The 19,360-nt window shown below is 48.6% G+C and overlaps 2 protein-coding genes across 2 annotated transcripts; one reads left to right on the top strand and one right to left on the bottom strand.

Annotated features, from left to right (window-relative positions):
* The first annotated feature begins 5,051 nt into the window (after positions 1 to 5,051).
* Positions 5,052 to 8,770, top strand: LOC100282134 (malate dehydrogenase, glyoxysomal). Its single transcript, NM_001155046.2, has 8 exons — positions 5,052 to 5,620; positions 6,240 to 6,554; positions 6,671 to 6,760; positions 6,863 to 6,946; positions 7,856 to 7,891; positions 7,972 to 8,061; positions 8,194 to 8,288; positions 8,418 to 8,770. Exons 1-8 carry the CDS (start codon positions 5,327 to 5,329, stop codon positions 8,488 to 8,490), a joined length of 1,077 nt encoding a protein of 358 aa, NP_001148518.2. The 5' UTR covers positions 5,052 to 5,326; the 3' UTR covers positions 8,491 to 8,770.
* Positions 8,771 to 14,387: 5,617 nt separating this feature from the next.
* Positions 14,388 to 18,633, bottom strand: LOC103644083 (leucine-rich repeat receptor-like serine/threonine-protein kinase BAM1). The gene is made up of 2 exons (XM_008667281.3): positions 15,807 to 18,633; positions 14,388 to 15,343 (listed from the first exon to the last, which is right to left on the bottom strand). Exons 1-2 carry the CDS (start codon positions 18,397 to 18,399, stop codon positions 14,832 to 14,834), a joined length of 3,105 nt encoding a protein of 1,034 aa, XP_008665503.1. The 5' UTR covers positions 18,400 to 18,633; the 3' UTR covers positions 14,388 to 14,831.
* Positions 18,634 to 19,360: the final 727 nt, after the last annotated feature.

The following is a 19,360-nucleotide window of genomic DNA, read 5'->3' as shown; positions in this document are numbered from 1 at the left end:
TTTTAATAGGTGGAGAAAAAATCTCTACTACTCTATAAGACTCTAATGTAGACCATCCGTGCACCATGTTCTGCCCTCTCACCTCGACCGTACGATTGTCCCTTCGCTCGGGTGCGTCGTCTGATCTCCACGCTCCAGTGCGCACGCACCCTACCCTCTCCACAACCAACCCCTGCGAGATCTGCTCCCATTTCTCTCCGTCTCCCCCATCGCACGAGGTCTGCGCCTTCCTGCTCGCCGTCGGCCCATCTCGACTCCCTCTGCTGCCATCCGAAGCCCGCGCGCGAAGCCGAGAACGAGGGAGAGCTGCTGGTGGCCCTCGTCATCGGCAGCGACCATTCGCTCCGTCAGCGTGCTCCATCTCTGATCCCCAATCCCTCCTTTAGGTTTCGCATTCAGCGCAAGCACAGGTGAGCCCGCCCCGATCCACTCCTCCTCCTCTTCCCTCGGTGGATCTGGATTCGAGTACCCCTTTCACTCTCACATCGTTGAAATCCATGGCGTCGTCGCCTGGACACTCAGGGGGACGCTCCTGACCTTCCAGTCACTTCCCTATGAAGGTCGGTCCCGCCGTGGGCGGTGGCGGCGGCGGCCACCCATCGTCGATCATCACTAAGCATACCGCGCGGTCAGGGTCCTCGCGCTCCATCGCCAACCTTTGGCACGCCACGCAATCGGGATCGCATCAGCAAGAAGCAGCAGACCGCGTGGACACAGCGACGTCCGTCACCGACCCGCTCCTCGAGTGGGCACGCGAGGCGCACTGGTCCATGCGGGGTCTCCCCGCAGCAATCTCCCTACCCCGCGCCAATCTCCCTCCCCGTAATGGCGTGCCAAAGCAATTACAGCCATACATGCTCAGATCCAGTTTCCCTCGAGTTCCAGAAACTCCGCCCCCAATAGCCCTCGCGTCCTCGATGGAAGGTTCGCCTCCACGCCATTCATGCTGCTCCGTGAGTCCTGCTCCCTTCCTCTTCCTGACTTGTGGCTTCCAATTCTCCTTTCTGCCCTCAGATGGAGTTCTAGATCAGCGCGACAGGGTCCACGGCACTGTGTCGGGGGCAGCGTTGGAGTTGGAAAAGGGTTGCGTCGCGACCGCGGAGGGAACAACGCCAGTGAGCGGTGGAGGTGTTCCACTCCACAACCCTCCAACCCCGCCACTGCCATCCAACCACGTCGGCGCCAAGGTGTACTACCTTCCCTACGTCACCGACGTCGAGTACTACACGATCGGTGGTAAGAAGATATCTTCCACCTCGATCTACTTTGAGAGCCTGTCGATCAACCCTTCACTAGATGATATACAATAGTATGTGCTTTCCCAAGACCCTTTAGTTAAGAAACATGAAATGCTCCTGAATCCCCTTATCCAAGACATCTTTTGGTAACTAACAAAATGCAGGTTGGTGGAGCATTTGCTTATTTTGGCCAAAAGACTCAAGTTTACCATCAAAGTATATCACCGATTATAACTCAAGACTTACTGTCTTGCTTTTCAGGCATTGCCAGAAATAGCTCAAAAGATTACACGGTTGGAGAATGAAGATACCTTGCTTGATTCTTCTGGTGAGGTGTGGTAATCTTAATTACTGTATTCAATATTGTTCTTATGTGAATTTATCATCCTCCTCCCTGATATTAGACTTGCACATTTTCTTTTACAGACTAGATCTCGTCACATCCAACCACGATGGAAACAAGTCCTACTAGCCGTGATGGGGCCCGAACAACACCAGCGGCCGGTGGATGGGATCGCTGCCCGCTCCCGTCGTCGTTGCCCCATTGGTGGAGGCCCGAAGAGCACCTGCAACCGGTGGATGGGATCACCGCACCGCCCCTCGCCGTTGTTGCCCCATCTGTGGAGCACCTCGTGGCCGGGGATGCCGCCCATGGCGACCAACCAGCTCACCCTCTCTTTCCATGGCGAGTTTCATTCCAGGTAGATGGACTCGCACAGTGTTGGTTCTCTTTGTCTCCCCTGATAAGGCCCCCTCCTCTTCTGCCCTATATAGTTGTGAACTTGTTTTCTCTGCTTGTAGTCAATTCAATTCGCTAGATTGATGAGAGCTATTGGTTTCGTCAATGGGATCGAGGTGGACCAAATGTGCCAAGCCAGGTTCCATCATATGTATATATAACGAAGGCATGTACTGCACCTGTTTAGTTTGATATTTTTACATCTGTTCCTTTTCTTTTTTCAAATAGCCTCTTACCCATCTCTGCAAAATATGGCACTAGGTTACGGCTCCACCTTTGCACCAACTGCTGCAGCGCCTACTTCGCCATCCCCATGCCTGGCAGTGCCAAGCAAAGCAAGACTTCTATAGAGTTATGCGGTGGGTACAATTAGATATAGCTTGAAGTTGTATTTTATGCGTTGAGCTATCACATTGTAGACTAACTTGTACAGTTTTTCTTTTGCAGTGCTTGCTGATCTTTTTTACCTTCAGAGCTTATAGTTTTTTTGCTATATCTTCCTTTCTATTTATTAACCAGAAAATTTAAAAGCCGACAAATATGTATCCTAATTAATCTAAATTTAAACCTCACTTGTCGGCATGTGATATCATGTCTGGATTTTTCACTTTGTCAAGCACACTTTCATGTAGTTGTAACCATCAACACAACTACTCATGTAGTTCAAGCTATTTGTTTACCTACTTGAAAGTAGATATATAAAGCTTACTACAGCTGGAGTTCAATCTTTGGGGGCATGAATGAATTGTGTTTTTTGTTGATACGAATTATCTGATAGTTAGATACTCAGGTTGGTGTATACTTTGGTTTATATTTGTGAAGGCGAGTAGGCTATCTTGTCATGATGAAAATATTGATTCATTGGATACCACATGCATTCCTTTTTCCAAGAGAAATATACATTTATGATTTATCTTTTAATTTCTTCCCCTAGAGTCCATATCTCGATGTGAGCATTCCAGTCTCTAGCTCTTTTTGTTATATCATTTCATTTATCCATAATAGTGGATTTGTTTGTGAGATATAGTCTCTCATAGTGGTGGATCTAGGCTTAAAATATGATTCATCCTTTTGCAGGCAACATGTGGTACACTTGCTTTATCTACGGCAACAGTGAAATTGGTAGCACCAGATGGAGAGGAGAAAATAGCATGTTCAGTCGGAACAGGTCCAGTCGATGCAGCTTACAAGGCATGTTTCTATTCCCGCCAAAAACAAGTGTTCTACAGTTTTGTTTTAATAAAACACAAAAAATGTTCTGAAAATAGTTAGGTCGCTGTAACACAAAAATGTTGATATGTAGACAATTCAACTCTATTTTATGTACTGAAGCATCTTTTAGTCAATGGTAACTTTACTGCCTTGCTGCAGTTCAAGCTTGCTCGCTGTAACATTTTAAATGTATAATGTTTGCTGCTTATCTAAACCGTTTGTAGCATTTATGCAAAAGAAATTACAGCTCCAATTTTTAGATGTAGCATATTGAATATGTTTGAGGAACTCTTGAATTTCATTTTTAGATGTTCACGTTGATATTGATTCCTGTTTTCTTTCAAATAATACAATATTTAGACCCCAACAAGCCTGACTCCCAACACTTTTTTGTGTTCATGTGAAATACAACTTTTTCCCACCTCTTATTTTAATTTTTTGCTATATACTTATTTCTGGATGCGACAATTGGTTCGATCGGTGCTGCCCTCTTTTGGCATAGGTTTCTGGACTCTGGACTGCTGTGCAGATCCAACTGACTAGATCGATCTTTCTATTTGTTTGTGGTGGTGGTGTGGTGGTGGTGGCGAGGTCTCAGGCAGCGATCTGCTCACATCGATTGCATCGCGCTGCAATCTGGTGGTGGTGGTGTGGTGGTGGCGAGGTCCCAGGCAGCCAGCGATCTGCTCGCACTTTCGCACCAGTGGACGGTGCGTCACTGCTTCTCTCCAGACTCCAGCCATACAGAACATGTATCGCCATGAAAATATATGAACAAGAAACTGAAATTGCCATGAAAATAATCCTCAGTTTCTTGTTCAGTGACAAAGTTGTCAGTTTCTTGTTCTGTCATTATGGAGCACAGATTACAGAATCTGTCGGTTTCTTGGTCATATTTTCATGCATGTTCAGGTGTTGTTAGTCTCAAACAGTGGCGATAATGTCTATGTTACATATTACAGACTGGAGCACACAGTTCTGGTTGATTTCCCCACTTAAGTTATCGTGTTATTATATGGTTCCGTCGCAACGCACGAGTACTCACCTAGTAGTAATATATGATGAATAGATTTGAACAATGATATTTTATAGTTGTAGTGGGGTATAGGGGGAGAATATAGAGAGAACCGTTGCGGGAGATAAAAAAAATAAGGATAAAATGTTGGTGATGTGATGTAAAAAATGATATAGAGAGAAAAATTAAGGAGAACCGCTGCGAATGCCTAAAGACGTGATCTAATAGAGCGTTGTATCGAGTAGTTGGATCATAGTCTTTTACCATAAAAATGACTGCATGTGCAGCAGCACCAACTATTAGAAATCCGCCAATCCACATGTGGTGTGTGAACAAGGAAAGTTGTGTACCATAATTAGTAGCCAGGTATGGATAGGGGGCATATAGTACATATGATGAGCTATAACAATAGTTGTAGAGCCTAACATAGCTAGGTTAAGGGGTGTTTGGTTTGCCCCTGCTAAAATTTAGCCCCTATCACATCGAATGTTTGAACCTCCGTTCGGGGTATTAAATGTAGTCGGATTATAAAACTAATTTCTCAGCCGAAGATTAAAAAGTGAGACGAATCTAGTACAGTTGGTTGGGTCTATATTTCATACTCCTATTTGAAAGTCAAACGCTTGATGTGACCCGGACTAAACTTTAGTCCACAGAACCAAATACCCCCTAAGAGATAATTGAGCATGCCATGACGTCTTAGACAGTTGGTCTGTCGAAAGTTGTGGTTGATTCGAAGATCGACACTCCTCCCCGACCAAACCAACCTTCCGGACCCGACGACAGACACCCGTGCAGGCTCAGCGACCGAGGCCGAAAACGAGGCTCGACGCCCGGCGCACACGGCATACTGCATCATACCGCACCGGCAGTGGCGGAGAAAAGAGATGAGCCAGCCGGGGCCGGGAGCCATCGCCGCCTCATGCCTCCCGACTCCGTGACGGCCCGCAGCCACAGGCCACCGGATAACGCACACAGCGGAACCATCCAAAAACGCGGGAGCTTTCCCCCGTCAAAGCCCCCACCCTAATCCCCCGTCTCGCGCGCCAATCAACCAGCACCGGGAGCAGGAGCAAGAGCAACTCACCCTCCCCTCCGGCTTCCGCGGAACTAGGAGCTGCCATGCAGCCCGACGCCAACGCTCCCTCGCACCGCCTCGCCCGCGTCGCCGCGCACCTAAACCCCCAGCGGCCGCAGATGGAGGAAGGCGCGTCCGCACTGAGGCTCGTGGTGTGCCGCGCCAAGGGCGGCGCGCCGGGGTTCAAGGTCGCGATCCTGGGCGCCGCGGGCGGGATCGGACAGCCGCTGTCACTGCTCATGAAGATGAATCCTCTCGTGTCCGTGCTGCACCTCTACGATGTCGTCAACACGCCCGGGGTCACGGCCGATGTCAGCCACATGGACACCAGCGCTGTGGTAACGTCCCCCCCTTCCCTGGTGCTTCTCAGTCGATCCGTGGTACTGTACTTTTTCGGGTTGATGACTACAGCCTCCGTGATGCTGCTATACAATCGGCAAGGCATCATCGTTTGATTGCTCTATGTGCCAACTGATGGATTTTGGCGCCTTGGGCACTTAATTAATTGATCTATCACAAATTGATCAATTCTCCGGCCTTAGTTTTCTAGTTGGTTTCACCAGCTCATTCACTCGTTGTTGTGGTTAGGCTACTGACGTCTCAGAACACCGCTCCGCTCCGTTCACAACATTTGCTGTAGTACTTAAAAGAAAAACACCTAGAACTTCCGTTTATATTTACATATGTGATAATTGAGTACCACTATAGTTCAGGTCTTGGTTTCTATAATGCCTAAAAGAAACATACCCAAAGGAAAGGGGAAAAATACAATTACTCTCTGGAGTTTGGAAAAAAAAAAGTAGTGTAAACAGACGGTCTCTTAAAATTGTATTTGAACTACAATATTTTCAAGCAGCTTAAATTGATTATACACTGTTTCCTTGGCCCAAATTACCTAGTTGCAAAAAAAACTTCAAATGCGAACATACTAATAACTCTGGTAAAACTTCTTTTCAGGTCCGCGGCTTCCTTGGGGCACAGCAGCTTGATGCCGCACTTACAGGAATGGACCTTGTAATCATACCCGCTGGACTCCCTAGGAAACCAGGAATGACAAGAGATGATTTATTCAACAAAAATGCTGGGATTGTTCGTACACTATGTGAAGGCGTTGCAAGATGCTGTCCTAATGCAATTGTGAATCTGATCAGCAACCCAGTGAACTCAACTGTCCCCATTGCTGCTGAGGTTTTCAAGAAAGCTGGAACTTATGATCCCAAGCGGCTTCTTGGAGTGACAACACTCGATGTTGCGAGGGCTAACACCTTTGTGGTATGAAGCCTAATCCATAGCATCTCTTAAGAACCTGGAATACTTGCATACTCTAGTAGGCTGTTGTACTTCTCAGTTTGGTAATTTGCATTTCTGCTTCATGTTGTGTATTGTAGGCCGAAGTGCTTGGAGTTGATCCAAGAGATGTCAGTGTTCCTGTTGTTGGAGGGCATGCTGGGATAACTATATTGCCCCTCCTCTCCCAGGTACTGATCATATGCTGGTTTCATCACATGGGAATGCTAATATTGAAATATTATCTAGCTTCTATGACACTAGGTGCTGATTTAAAGCCTGTTTATCTGCAGGTTACACCTCCGAGCTCATTCACTCAGGATGAAACCAGATATTTGACAGACCGCATACAGAATGGTGGCACAGAAGTTGTGGAGGTACAATGCTATTTGACTTTACTGCCTGAAGTTATGTGTAACCGAACCCCAACTATAATCTAAGCTCTGTAAATGAGCAATATTCTCTCTGCTATAGTCTAAGCTCTTCATCTGATATTCGCTGCGCCAAAACAGAGGTCATCTTTACATGATCGATCTTTTTTGTCCATCAAACATTTGGTGAACATGCATCTCTAACTAATACTCCCTCCAGTTTTTTTTTATTTTGTCGCGTTTTAGTTCAAAAATGAACTAACGGGCGACAAATATTCGATAACGGAGGGAGTGCATATTATGTATGTACTTACTATTTTCTCTGCATAAAGCTTACATAGTGATGTTGTTAGCATAGTCATAAAGTTTCTGGATCGATATGGTCGAGGAACATGGTACGCTACTACGTATCCGGGTCGAGGGTTGCTACCACTGTACTCGTTTCTTGTGACTATGGTTGTTAGTGGAGAAATATATAGCACAAATCCATCTTTCAGTGCTGTCATGTATATTTGACTAAAGTCAATAAATTGATTGATTTCAGTTTAATGCGCTTGTTTTATTTGCCGGGAGTCAAGACAGCAAGACTATGTATTTGGCCATGCTTGGGTTGTTAGGGCTACCTGTGGTTGCAACATTGATAAGCGATGATATTCTTCTAGCTGAAGGCCTACAGCATACCCTTTTGCATGCCCTTATGCATTACACATTAGGTCTAACAGTTTCTCAATAGTTAATATGAGATTAAGGAAAATACCACAAATGTAACAGAATGGCTTCAAATTCATCGCTCAAAATTGCATGTCTGGAGTTGCATATCGTGATGCATTATGCCCCTCTGAATCTGCCACAAGTCCATTTTGACTGCTTCCTGAAGTAATTTCCAGACATGAATGATGTTTTCACTGATTTCAGGCAAAGGCTGGATCAGGCTCCGCGACTCTGTCAATGGTAGGTTACACTTATACATGACAGCTTACTTTGGCAACCAAAAAGTTTAGTCTCCGTACTAACAGAAGAAAAAATCTCAGGCTTTTGCTGCTTCTAAATTCGCTGACGCATGCTTGCGAGCTATGCGGGGCGAAGCTGGAATCGTGGAATGCTCATATGTTGCATCCGAGGTATACTTACACGAAATCCATATATCTCTCCTTCACATACCATACCATCGGAGCACCGACCCTTTCCTTAGTTCACAGACACAACAGGACTGTACTTATTTCCGTTATTTTTCCCCCGTCTGCTGGCATCAGGTGACAGAACTGCCGTTCTTTGCAACGAAAGTGAGGCTTGGCCGTGGTGGAGCCGAGGAGATCCTCCCGCTTGGCCCTTTGAATGATTTCGAGAGGTACGCTAGCTAATACACTCGGTCGCTTAGAATTGTGATTCCATCGCGTCAAAATCTGTTAGACGATGAATTCTCTCGATCTCCGAAATCCAATGGCCTAACGCTTATTGGGTCTCTGGGGGAAAACAGAGCTGGTCTGGAAGCGGCAAAGAAGGAACTGGGCGAGAGCATTCAGAAGGGCATCGCTTTCATGAGCAAGTGAAAGCGGAGCGGTACGGAGGGATCGTCCCTGAGTCAGATCCGGACCATACGTAGTAACGTAGATGTAGGGTGTTGTGATATAGTGCTCCTACCTATACTTGTAAGGCCACGGTAAAAAGAAGGCTAATTACCCTTTAGCAACTGTGACCATCTACTTGGCATAATGGCATGGAATAAATCTTTCGTCTTCGGTGGCGGACAAGGGCCGTGCCTGCTCTGTGCTTTGCTGGACGGTGGGTGAGCCACAGCGGGGCCGCAGGAACAACAGAATAGCATTGGTTTGGAGACCGGTGTTACATGAGCGCGACTTTTTTTTTTCGGTTCGGTTTTTCTGTTTTTTTTATAACTTTGGTTTCTGAAAAACAGTAACCGGAATCTTCTGCTGAAAATAAAAAACCGGACCTTCAGTTAACCGATTTTTTCGGTTCGGTTTTCGGTTTAACCGGAAAACCGAATATGAATAAAACTGCAGCCAGCACAGCACAAATACAATACAAATGTTTCGATTTAGAGCACAGCACAACATGAATAAAAGAATGCAGACGCAACTGAGGCTTGCCAAACGTCGTTGATCTGTACAGAAACAAATAAAATGGCAATCGAACTGAACTGCCCGCGCTGCAGCTGGTTTGGTTCCAGTGCGTGAGGGAGAACGCCCGCAGCGGCGGAAGCCGCCTCTCTTCAGCTCCAAAACGATTAAAGCAACCGAGCTGCATTAGCATCCATCCTTATTATTTATCCGCACTTGAATTTTTTTAATAAACACTTGTTTGGAACCAGTCATGCCTCGAAGCCCCGTTCTTGGTTCAAACTGACAGAGATTTTGCTAGCGGCTACACTGTTAGTAGAAATATATAGGAAATGTCAACTGCCATAACACCAAAATATGGCACTAGCAGAATCCATGAATTATTGAAGGGTTACGTGGTGGCTTTGACAAGATTAATTAGCTGCTGCCACTGCCAGGTACGCAGCCGATTCAGCCAACTTCAACTGATGGCCTGATTCGGTGTATGCCCATGTGCTTCCGGTTTTCGGTTTAAACCGAAATAAAAAAACCGAACATCGAACTTATTTCGGTTTCTGCAGATTGGTAACCGAAAAGTAATCTGGTTTGTTCGGTTCCGGTTTTTTCGGTTTTGGTGTTCGGTTTTTATGCCCATTCCTAATTGCCAAACGGGTATAAGACCTTGGAATCCTAGAGCTAATAGCTAGTTAGCTAATAAATTGTTAACTGAATTAAGCCAGCTAATAAAATAATTGTTAGTTGTGAGACAACTAACAATTAGCTAGGTATTAGTAAGGGATGCTTGAAACCTCTATATCTAATTTTAATTTTAGTAACTAATTATTAGCTTTAGAGGTTTTAAATAGAGTCTAAGTCACTTTAGCTACTAAACTTTAAGGCAACGGAAGGTCAAACTAACTTTACATAGGATTTTAGACCATACAGAAGATTTTAGACCATATAAGTGAGCTAGTGGTTTAAAGTATAGATACAGATACTGCATTTTATCTTAGCCAAAAGACCGAGAAAGATAATAAAAATTGAAAAAAAGATATATCTCTTTTTAAAGCTAACTTGGCCACTCATCTTCCTTCAGCTAGCGAGATGATACTCTCCATGATCGCTGCGCTATCTAAGTGTGGTTGGATTTGGTTTGGGTTGACAACTTACAGATAATAAAAAGAAATATAAGGACTTTTTTTAAAAATGAGGGGGGCGACAGTGAAAACAGAAGAAGAAAAAAACTAGCGCTCTATAGGAGTGGGACCTAGGGTGGGTATTTTTTTACTATAAACCGAAAACCAAACTGAACCGAACCAAAATTTCGGTTTTTCGGTAGTTCGGTTCGGTTTTGGTTTTTGTATCTCAGAAGTTCGGTTTTTGGTATCGTAATCGGTTTTCACCGTATACCGAACCAAAATAAAAAAAAACGAATACCAAACTTTATCAATTCTAAAATTTGACTATTCGATTATGTGAACTAAATGTGTGAAGCAATTAAATTGTTATTCACTTATTTATATGTGATGTATGATGTATCTCTAAATATTTGTACCTATATAATTTTTAATTTTTAAAATTATGTGTAATCTATCCTATAAACTTATTAATATGTTGTCTTGAGTATAAGTTTGGTATTCGGTTTTTACCGAAAAACCGAAAACGAACTTCTCGGTTTTTTATTTTCTAGAAAATCGATCGGGTTCTAATGTCTAGAAAACCGAAGTTTTTTAAAATCAAAAAACCGAACCGAAGTTTTAAAAAAACCCGAATGCCCAGCCCTAAGTGGGACACTAAAATAGGTGGGTTTTATACTTTTTTTGTCAGCTTTAGTTAACGCAGGCTTTTGGACAGAGCCAGACGTTTGAACTGCCTTCGTAGATCCAAAATAACTGCCTAGGTCAAATTTGTTGTGGTGGTATGCGGAGGGTTTGTTGAGCTCAACTGCTCCCACCGACTCGCGGCGCACCTACAGTGACAAGAAGAGAGGAACACACGACCGACACGACCCTCCCCGCCGCTCGATCCCGTCCGCGTCCGTGCCCACTCGCGCGCATCGGGTTGCATGTCACCGCGCTGGACGCAGAACCTCCTCAGTCATGACTCATGTCGCGTAGCGTTCATCTCGTAGCCCTAGTGCATGCGTGCCTCGCTCGCATCGCCCGGACCGGTCTCGCACTCTGGTGGTCTGGAAGCCATAATAAATCCGTTTGGACGGACGGGGCCGGGTGCACTGGTCCAGACTCCAGACGGAGCAGGGGAGAGAGGCAGAGGCAGAGAGCCTCCCCGCTCACCCACCCCACACAAGCAGAGTGCGTGCGTGCGTGCGTGCGTGCGTGCGTGCGTGCGTGCATGTGACAAGAGACAGATTGGTTGACCTCGTCTTGTTTATTGTCGTCACCTCACCAAAGGATCGTCCGAAGGCCGACTGACATGACATGTATAAACGCTGCAGAATCCTCTCCCCCCACGGACCACGGTCCTGCTCTCCTTTGCTCGGCTTTTATAAGCTTTGTGGCTTTTATAAGCTTTGTGCTCTCCTTTGCCTCCCTGTTCTGTACTAGTAGTCTCTACCAGTGTAAGCACTTACCGTTGAATTAATGTGGATCTAGCTTATATTAATATTTAATAATAGTCAATGCTAAAGTTTTATTTTAATGTTACGGTGTATTAGTAATTTAGTATTATACCGAAAGTTAAAGTAACAATTAAATCAACTTAAATAGGTGGACCGTTGGTGTTGGTGCATCTATTAGGAAGCTGAAAAAAAAGGACGAAGGACTGTCACAAGCGCGCACGTTGTCGGCCAAGCCGAGGCTATGGCCGTGGCCGTGGTAGACCAGACCTTGGTCTGAATATTTCTTCTTAACGGTTGCACATTTTGACTGGAGTGATGACTGTCGATTACTGTCGTCTGTTACTGGCTGTTTCCTATGTTATGACTAGTAACAGACGAGTTGTAATGGCTATCAGCTAGTAACAGACGTAACTGATGGTGTCAGTTTCTGGCTGGTTGTAACTGTAGCTCTGATGACGACCGTTACTGTCAGTTGGCCTCCCTCTGCGCGTGTATATATACGGAGGAGAGGTGAGACTTCTTCTGGTTACGACAGTACGCATGTACAGTCTCAAACGCGTTCCACACAGCCATTCCCGTCCCACCTTCTGCGAGCACATAGAGTGTGGGAGAGCATGTCTCTGAAAATCACCGTCCGCAGAGCGACACTTGCACGGGTGTGCGGGCGATCAGGTTTTTAGGGAGCGTACTCGCGACTGCTCGCTTTGTCTGCTCGACCAGCGCTGATCAGGTTCCTCTTTGCTGGCACCGTTCGAGGGACTGCACTGCGTACATCTGTCTGCATCGACTGTGTGCGACTACATCATGTTTTACTGTTACTTACTGTTTATATGAGTAGTGATACACATATGCATATATATGTCGTCACATATATCACTCTGGTTTATGAATTAAATTAAAACTGAAAATAAATATTTCTCTACTCTAGTCAGTGTAGTAGGGCCGCACGGGACAAGGAAAGGAGGTCGAGATTGGTTGGCTTGCTCCGGCGTTTGGCCTGTCCGGTGGCGGTTATCATCACCGCATCCACACAGCCGGCCACTTCTCAGTCTGACGACGAACCTCTCTGCTCCTGCCTGCCATCACATCTTTGCTCGTACGATTTTGCTCTCGTCCTTCCAGCTCAGCATCATCCGCGCGCGCGCATGATGCTTGCCTGCCTCTCTACGTCGTCCGCTCCCCTGTGACGACGGCAGCAATCAATCATGACTCCGCTCTCGCCTCCCTCCCCGTCACCGGCGCAGACCATGGACGAGGACGACGACCACAACTGCCTCTGCCTGCGCCCGGCCCACGCCATCCCCATGGCATGGCCCCATGCATGTGGTGGGCGCTTGGTCAGGCGTTCGGCGCGCGCGCATCAGAGTCGTCGTCCGTCCGGACGGGGGGCAGAGGAACACCACCCAACACCAAGCATTGCTTTTTTCCTGGCGCGGAAACCGGAACCGGAAGCCCTCGTCTGCCCCTGTACGGACGGGTGACAGCTACGGCTGGCTGACGCGCCATCATGCTGCCATGGCATCAGTGATCAGACATGAACCAGGAATAATAGTATGAACGATCAAAGCTTGGTTTGGTCGGCCTCCCATGGAGCAAGCAGCTAGCACCCCATGGTTTCAAGACCAAACACCCAACCCAACCCAATGCCGGTACTGCCCAACAGTTCAGCACTGCCTCCTACTGCTACTGCCTGCCGGCGGATTGCATTGCAAGCCTCCGAACTGCCCGTCCGTCGACACTGCCTTGGATTGGATCCCCGCGTCAACGCTGAGCGGGAGCGTTTTGGGTTTCGAACACACGCCAACTCCCAACAGGAAGAACCCCATGTGCCGCACTGATCCCGCCATTTGCACCCCTCTCGAAGTACTTTTTTTTTTTTTGCAGATCCTGAGGCATCGTCAGTGAGTAGTACTAGCACAGCACTGCTGCTGCTGCTGCTTTTGGGCATGGCATTGGCGCCCCATGAACCAGGACCCGGTGAAGTGAGGGCGAAGGAAGCGTTCCACCCGGGCGGCAGGGACGGACGACACCAAGTGCGCCCCGCTTTGGCAGTGGGTTCGCGCGCTCCCACGTGGTGGTCGCCTCGCCGGCCGGTACCGGTACCGGGACGACGGTGCTTGGCCGGCGGGCCTTCTTTTTCTTCTTCCTTTTCTTCTCGATGATGAGGTGGCCGCCACTTAGCCAAAACTAGGGCCTACACTACACGCACTGCTCTGGAGGAACAGCGACTGTGCGCACAGAAATCGCAGGAGGGGGCCATTGTTCAGATCAAATTATTCCCTCTCTCTCTCTCTCTCCTTCGCTACTTTTTCTTTGTCTTTGCAAAGACTTTTTTTTCTCTCGGTTGCCTTTTGTCATCTGCTTTTGGGAAGATCATTAGGCGTCGTTGCTGAAACTGAATGAATGGGTGGTGAGCGTGAGAAGGGGTGTTTTGTTTTGCAATTTTTTGTCGTCTGCACATTGATTGGTTCGGTTCCTGATCCCAACCTAAAGCATCCAATCACTCTTCATCACCTAACAGCGGTCATCAAAGTTCCTTCTTCTGAAGAACGCTCCACTCGCTTTCACTTAACACTGGACGACGGAAGCATATCGGCGGCTGCTGTCGACGTTATTAGGCAGAGGGCAAAGCATCTGGCTACCGAGAGTCGTCTCTTTCATGCGCTCCTGTCTCGTCCTTTGACATTCTGGGCCCAGGCCGTCTGCTTTGAAGAGAGAGAATACCAGATCAGCTTCTTTTATACGACGACAAACAAACAAAAAAAAAGTGAGAGAAAGCAGCAATAAGATGCTCTCCGGTAGGGTGTACCAATCAATCAATTCACCTTGCAAGCAGGCTTTCTCTTTGGGACCAACCAATACAGCCTAAGGTCTGGTGATTTCGAGGCCTTTAGCTATGGGCCTATGGCCCACTCCCACCGTTTACACAGAAGTAGAAAGCACTTTAAGGTTTTTGGTTCCACAACAAAGATTCTGGCGCCAAATTTGACAAGAGAGAGTGCACTAGTATTAGAGAAGGGAAATCAAAGGCTCTAGCAACGTGGCTCACTCAAACTCAACTCGCTACAGACTCCTACCACACCGCACCAGCAAATGAAACATGACAGACCGGACACAACCAACCAACAAACAAACTCGGATATGTACAGCACAGGAGGCCAAATAAACTTATTGCAAACCTAAAATTACGACCTAAGCTTGCTACACTGAAGCGGGGATTTTTGCGAGGAACGGTAACGTTTTCGATTCCGGTTACTCAGATGCTGATGAGATCTGGAGGCGGTGGCGACGACGGAGAGCTTGTCTGCTGCTGGTGGTCTCTCGCTTCGACGGCTGGTGCTTCGTTGGTCCCAACTGGTGCTGAGTGTAGAGGGCTGGGCGCAGAGCCGTCGCCGGAATTCGGAACCTCCTCTCCTTGCTTGGTAGAATTCTCCTCTCCCTGCTTGGTAGATGGCGGTTTTGGAAGCTCGCTCAGGATCTGCACCACCTCCCTCATCGTCGGGCGCTGCACGCTTTGCTCCTCGGTGCACAGCAACGCGACGTAGAAGACGTGCGTCACCTCGTGCAGCGGGACGGTCGAGAGCCTTGGGTCCAGGACCTTCATCACTTGTTCCTTGTTTGAGTTCGTCGTCATCTTCGCCCACTGGACGATGTCGACGCCGTCGCCGAACTCGCCTACGGGCTTCCTTCCTGTGACAAGCTCCAGAAGCACCACGCCGAAGCTGTAGACATCACTCTTCTCGTCCACCTTCAATGTGTATGCGTATTCTGGGTAGCCACGGGTGGCATCGAAGAGCAGAGGTTAGTCAATTGGAAAGAAAAAAAGAATACTAGAATTTAGAAGCCAATAGCCAGACTGTGTAAACCAAAATCAATGTAGATATAAAGCGAGATACAGCAGTAAGATACACATAAAAACCCATTGAACATTACAATCCTGAAGGTGTAAACAGACATTGTAAATTTTAAACATAAGATACAACAATGAAGTAATTGGTCTTTCAGTAAATGTCAAGGAGAACTAGCAGAGAGAATATTACAACAGAAACCATGTAGATAAGCACCAATACTCATCAAAACAGTATAACAATAAAGGTTTATAGCTTGAGAGACAGTTTTATAGCTTGAACAATGTAATAACTATAAGCATTCTAAACTTACGGTGCATCTCCACAGATTCAGATGAGTACAGTATTCATATTAAGCTGGATCAGGAAGGGTTTGTTTTTACCTGGCGCTATGTAGCCATATGAGCCAGCGATGGCAGACATGCATTCAGATGCCCCCGAGTCCTGCAAGAATTTTGCTAGCCCAAAGTCGGCCACATGAGCTTCAAAGTTGGAGTCAAGAAGTATATTATTTGACTTGACATCCCGGTGAAGTATCAAAGGTGAACAGTCATGGTGCAAGTAGCAAAGCCCCTTGGCTGCCTCAATAGCAATGCTGTATCGGGTATCCCAGTGGAGGTGCCCTCCCTTCTTGCCATGGAGCATCTCCCCAAGGCTGCCATTGGGCATATACTCATAAACCAACAGGTTAGTCTCATTGTTTGAGCAGAAGCCTAGCAGGCGCACAATATGACGGTGTCGAATTCTACCAAGTGTTTGTATCTCTGCCGAGAACCCATGATCATGTGATGAGCCACGGCCCATTGCTGGGAGTCTCTTCACAGCCACAAGTTCACCATTCGGCATCGCCCCCTTATACACAATCCCAGCACCACCTTTGCCAATAATGTGCTCCTCTTTCAAGCAATCCAGCACATCATCGCTGGTGAAGTCTAGGCGCTGGAATGCAGTGAGTTTCCATACTCGAGCTTCACTAGCTTTCTTCAATGACCGAGCCTTCAGAATCGCCGCCACAGCGAATGCAATGGAGCAGATCAACAAGCCAAGGACAATGAGCAGCTTGACCGTATTGGTCAACCAGCCATGGCCATGGACAGAGTGGTCGGCGCCACCTATGCCTGCACCACATGGACCGAGGTATGGTCCACACAGGCCTGGATTGCCAACAAAAGATGTGGCATTGAAGTAGCTGAACTGGCCAGTCCCTGGCACAAGCCCAGACAAGTTGTTATACGAGAAGTCCACCGCCGTCAAGCTCTGCATGGTTGCAATGGATGGAGGTATCTCTCCATCAAGATGGTTCCTGGACAGGTTCAGGTAGTTCAGTATTCGCATTCCAGAGATGGCCGGAGGTATCTTCCCAGAGAGGTTGTTTTGGCTCATGTCCAAGTAAGTGAGAAGCCGGCATTTCCCGACCTCCGGTGGCACACCTCCCTCAAACTTGTTGCTGCTAAGGTCAGCCTTGGAGAGCTGCTGCAGCCGCCCAATCTCCGGAGGTATGGCACCAGAGAACGCGTTCTGATCAAGCAGCAACTTCTGAACACCAGAGAAGTTCCCAAGAGATGCAGGCAATGCACCCGTAAGCTGGTTGTTGGACAGGCTAATCTCACCAAGGTTAGGAGCCGCAGCACCGATCACAGCCGGGAAATTGCCAGTGAGGAGGTTATCTTGCAACTCAACTTGAGTCAGCTTCGGCAATTCGAATAGACCCTTCGGAATTGAGCCATTCAGGTAGTTCTCCCCGAGACGGACACGGCTCAAGGACTTGCACTGGCCGAGTGAGTCTGGGATGGCACCGAACAAGAAGTTGCCGAGGGCGATTAGCGTCTGCAGCTTGCCCCCCGCACAGAGCTCCGGCGGAAGCGTGCCGGTGAGCTTGTTCGACGAGAGGTCGAGCAGCTGGAGGCGGCCGTTGCGGCCGAGGCGGCGTGGCACACCGCCGGTGAAGTTATTCTCCCACAGCTGCAGCACCTCGAGGCTGGGCAGGTCGCCGACGAAGCCGGGGATGTCGCCGCGCAACTTGTTCCGGAACAGGTTAAGCAGCGTCAGGTTCTTGAGCTCGGAGAAACTCGCAGGTATCTCACCGGTGAGCGCATTGTTCGACAGGTCCAAAGAACTGAGGCTCCTGAGGTAGCCCAGCTCCGACGGTATGCTGCCGGTGAGGCCATTCACCTGCAAGAAGAGCGTGTCCAGATTCTGCAGCCTCCCGAGCTCCGGCGGGATTTCGCCGGAGAGCCCACAGTTGGCGGCGTCGAGGCGGACGAGCTCGGTCAGGTTCCCCAGCTCCGGCGGAAGGCCACCGGTGTAACTGTTGTAGTAGCCAATGTAGAGCTCCCTGAGGCTGGTGAGGTTCCCCAGCTCGGGCGGTATCTTGCCGGAGAGCTCGTTCCCGGAGACCGCAAGGTACTGCAGCCTAGGCCACCGGCCGTACTCCGGCGGTATCTCCCCGGAGAAGAAGTTGCCGCCGAGGTGCAGGTGACGGAGCATGGGCATGTGCGTGACCTCGAGCGGCAACGTGGCGCTGGTGAGGTTGTTGTTGTAGAGGTCGAGCACCCGGAGTGCGCGGAGCCGCGCGAGCGCAGGCGGGAAGGAGCCGTTGAAGGCGTTGTTGGAGAGGTTGAGGTGGACGAGGAGCTGCAGGCGCGCGAGGGACGGCGGGATGGGCCCGTAGAAGCCGTTGGCGGCGACGGAGAGGCGCTGCAGGCCGCGGAGCCGCGACAGCGCCGGCGGGAGCGCGCCGGACAGGTTGAGCCCGGAGACGTCGAGCCCGACGACGACGCCTCCGCCGGAGCCGCGGGGCGCGCAGGTGACCCCCACCCACGCGCAATGGTCGGAGGAGGCCGCGTCCCAGGACGCGAGCGCCCCAGTGGGGTCGGAGAGCGCGGCCTTCGCGGCCAGCAGCGCGTCCGCGTCCGCGTCCGTGCCGGCCGCGACAGCGGCGAGGGACAGGAGCAGGAGCAGCGGGAGGAGGCGCATTGGAACTCTCTTTTCTCGGGCGCGGCGGCGGAGTGGAGGGAGGAGAAGAGAGGGCGAGAGAGGCGTCTCGACTCACACTCTCGGCGAGTAGAGTGCGGACAAGAGCGTGGCGAGAAGGGTGTGCTAGCTGTGGCCTGTAGCCTGTGGCCTGTTGGTTTGAACTCCAGCTATAGCATATCAATCAATCAAAAGAGCAAAATGATTTTTTTTATTCTTTTGGGGCGGTGTGTGGGTTTCTGGGGGATTGGGCTGCTTTTATAACGTGATCTTATCGAGCGGATGGATGGACATGGGCAATTTTGACTTTTGGCTAACAACTAATCCATGGGCCACGGGCCACCGATCCATTTTAGATTAGATTTTAAAACTAATGCTATTTAGGGCTTGTTCGTTTCTATCGGATTGTACCTGAAATCGTTCCAGCTAATTAAAGTTTATATAAATTAGAGAAGCAATCCGGTTAGGAATTGTTCTGACCCACCAATCCGGCACAAACGAACAAGACCTTAGGAATGTGGCAACAGGAAATTCCTGGTCACCTTCGTTCGCGCGATAGAAATTTTTTCTCACGGGGATCCCTTTGTTGGAGATGTGTTAGGAAAATGACCCTGGACAATAGGATCCGCCAGTCAAAGAGTACGTTGAAAAAAAAAGAGTCTCTGGTCGCTGGGGTCTGTTAGTCAGGTTAGAAAAGGCAGATATATCAACCCTAGAAAAACTCGCCCTCGGTCGAATCTCATGGCACTGAGCCCAGAGTCAGGGCGTGGCGGAACCTCACAAGGGAGGTCGGGCGTGGCAGAAGGGAACCACTCGAGTGGATCCCACGCCCAGCCACAGACTGACTCGCCATAACTAGCCGGTCGCACTTAACCACGCCTACAGCGAGCCACAGCGCAGTGCCGGTCCGCTTCCACTCATGTCCTGCGAGCACCTCGGACCACATAGCACTCATGATCTACGA

This window comes from Zea mays, chromosome 1 (assembly GCF_902167145.1).
Source record: "Zea mays cultivar B73 chromosome 1, Zm-B73-REFERENCE-NAM-5.0, whole genome shotgun sequence".
Lineage (NCBI taxonomy): Eukaryota > Viridiplantae > Streptophyta > Magnoliopsida > Poales > Poaceae > Zea > Zea mays.
This window is presented reverse-complemented; position numbering and strand designations above follow the sequence as displayed.

Coding starts and splice junctions, on each gene's coding strand:
- LOC100282134 (NM_001155046.2), top strand. CDS start 5,327: ATGCAGCCCGACGCCAACGCTCCCTCGCACCGCCTCGCCCGCGTCGCC. Junction 6,947..7,855: donor GTGGCACAGAAGTTGTGGAG/GTACAATGCTAT, acceptor CACTGATTTCAG/GCAAAGGCTGGATCAGGCTC. Junction 8,062..8,193: donor GCTCATATGTTGCATCCGAG/GTATACTTACAC, acceptor TGCTGGCATCAG/GTGACAGAACTGCCGTTCTT.
- LOC103644083 (XM_008667281.3), bottom strand. CDS start 18,399: ATGCGCCTCCTCCCGCTGCTCCTGCTCCTGTCCCTCGCCGCTGTCGCG. Junction 15,344..15,806: donor ATATGGCTACATAGCGCCAG/GTAAAAACAAAC, acceptor GTGGCTACCCAG/AATACGCATACACATTGAAG.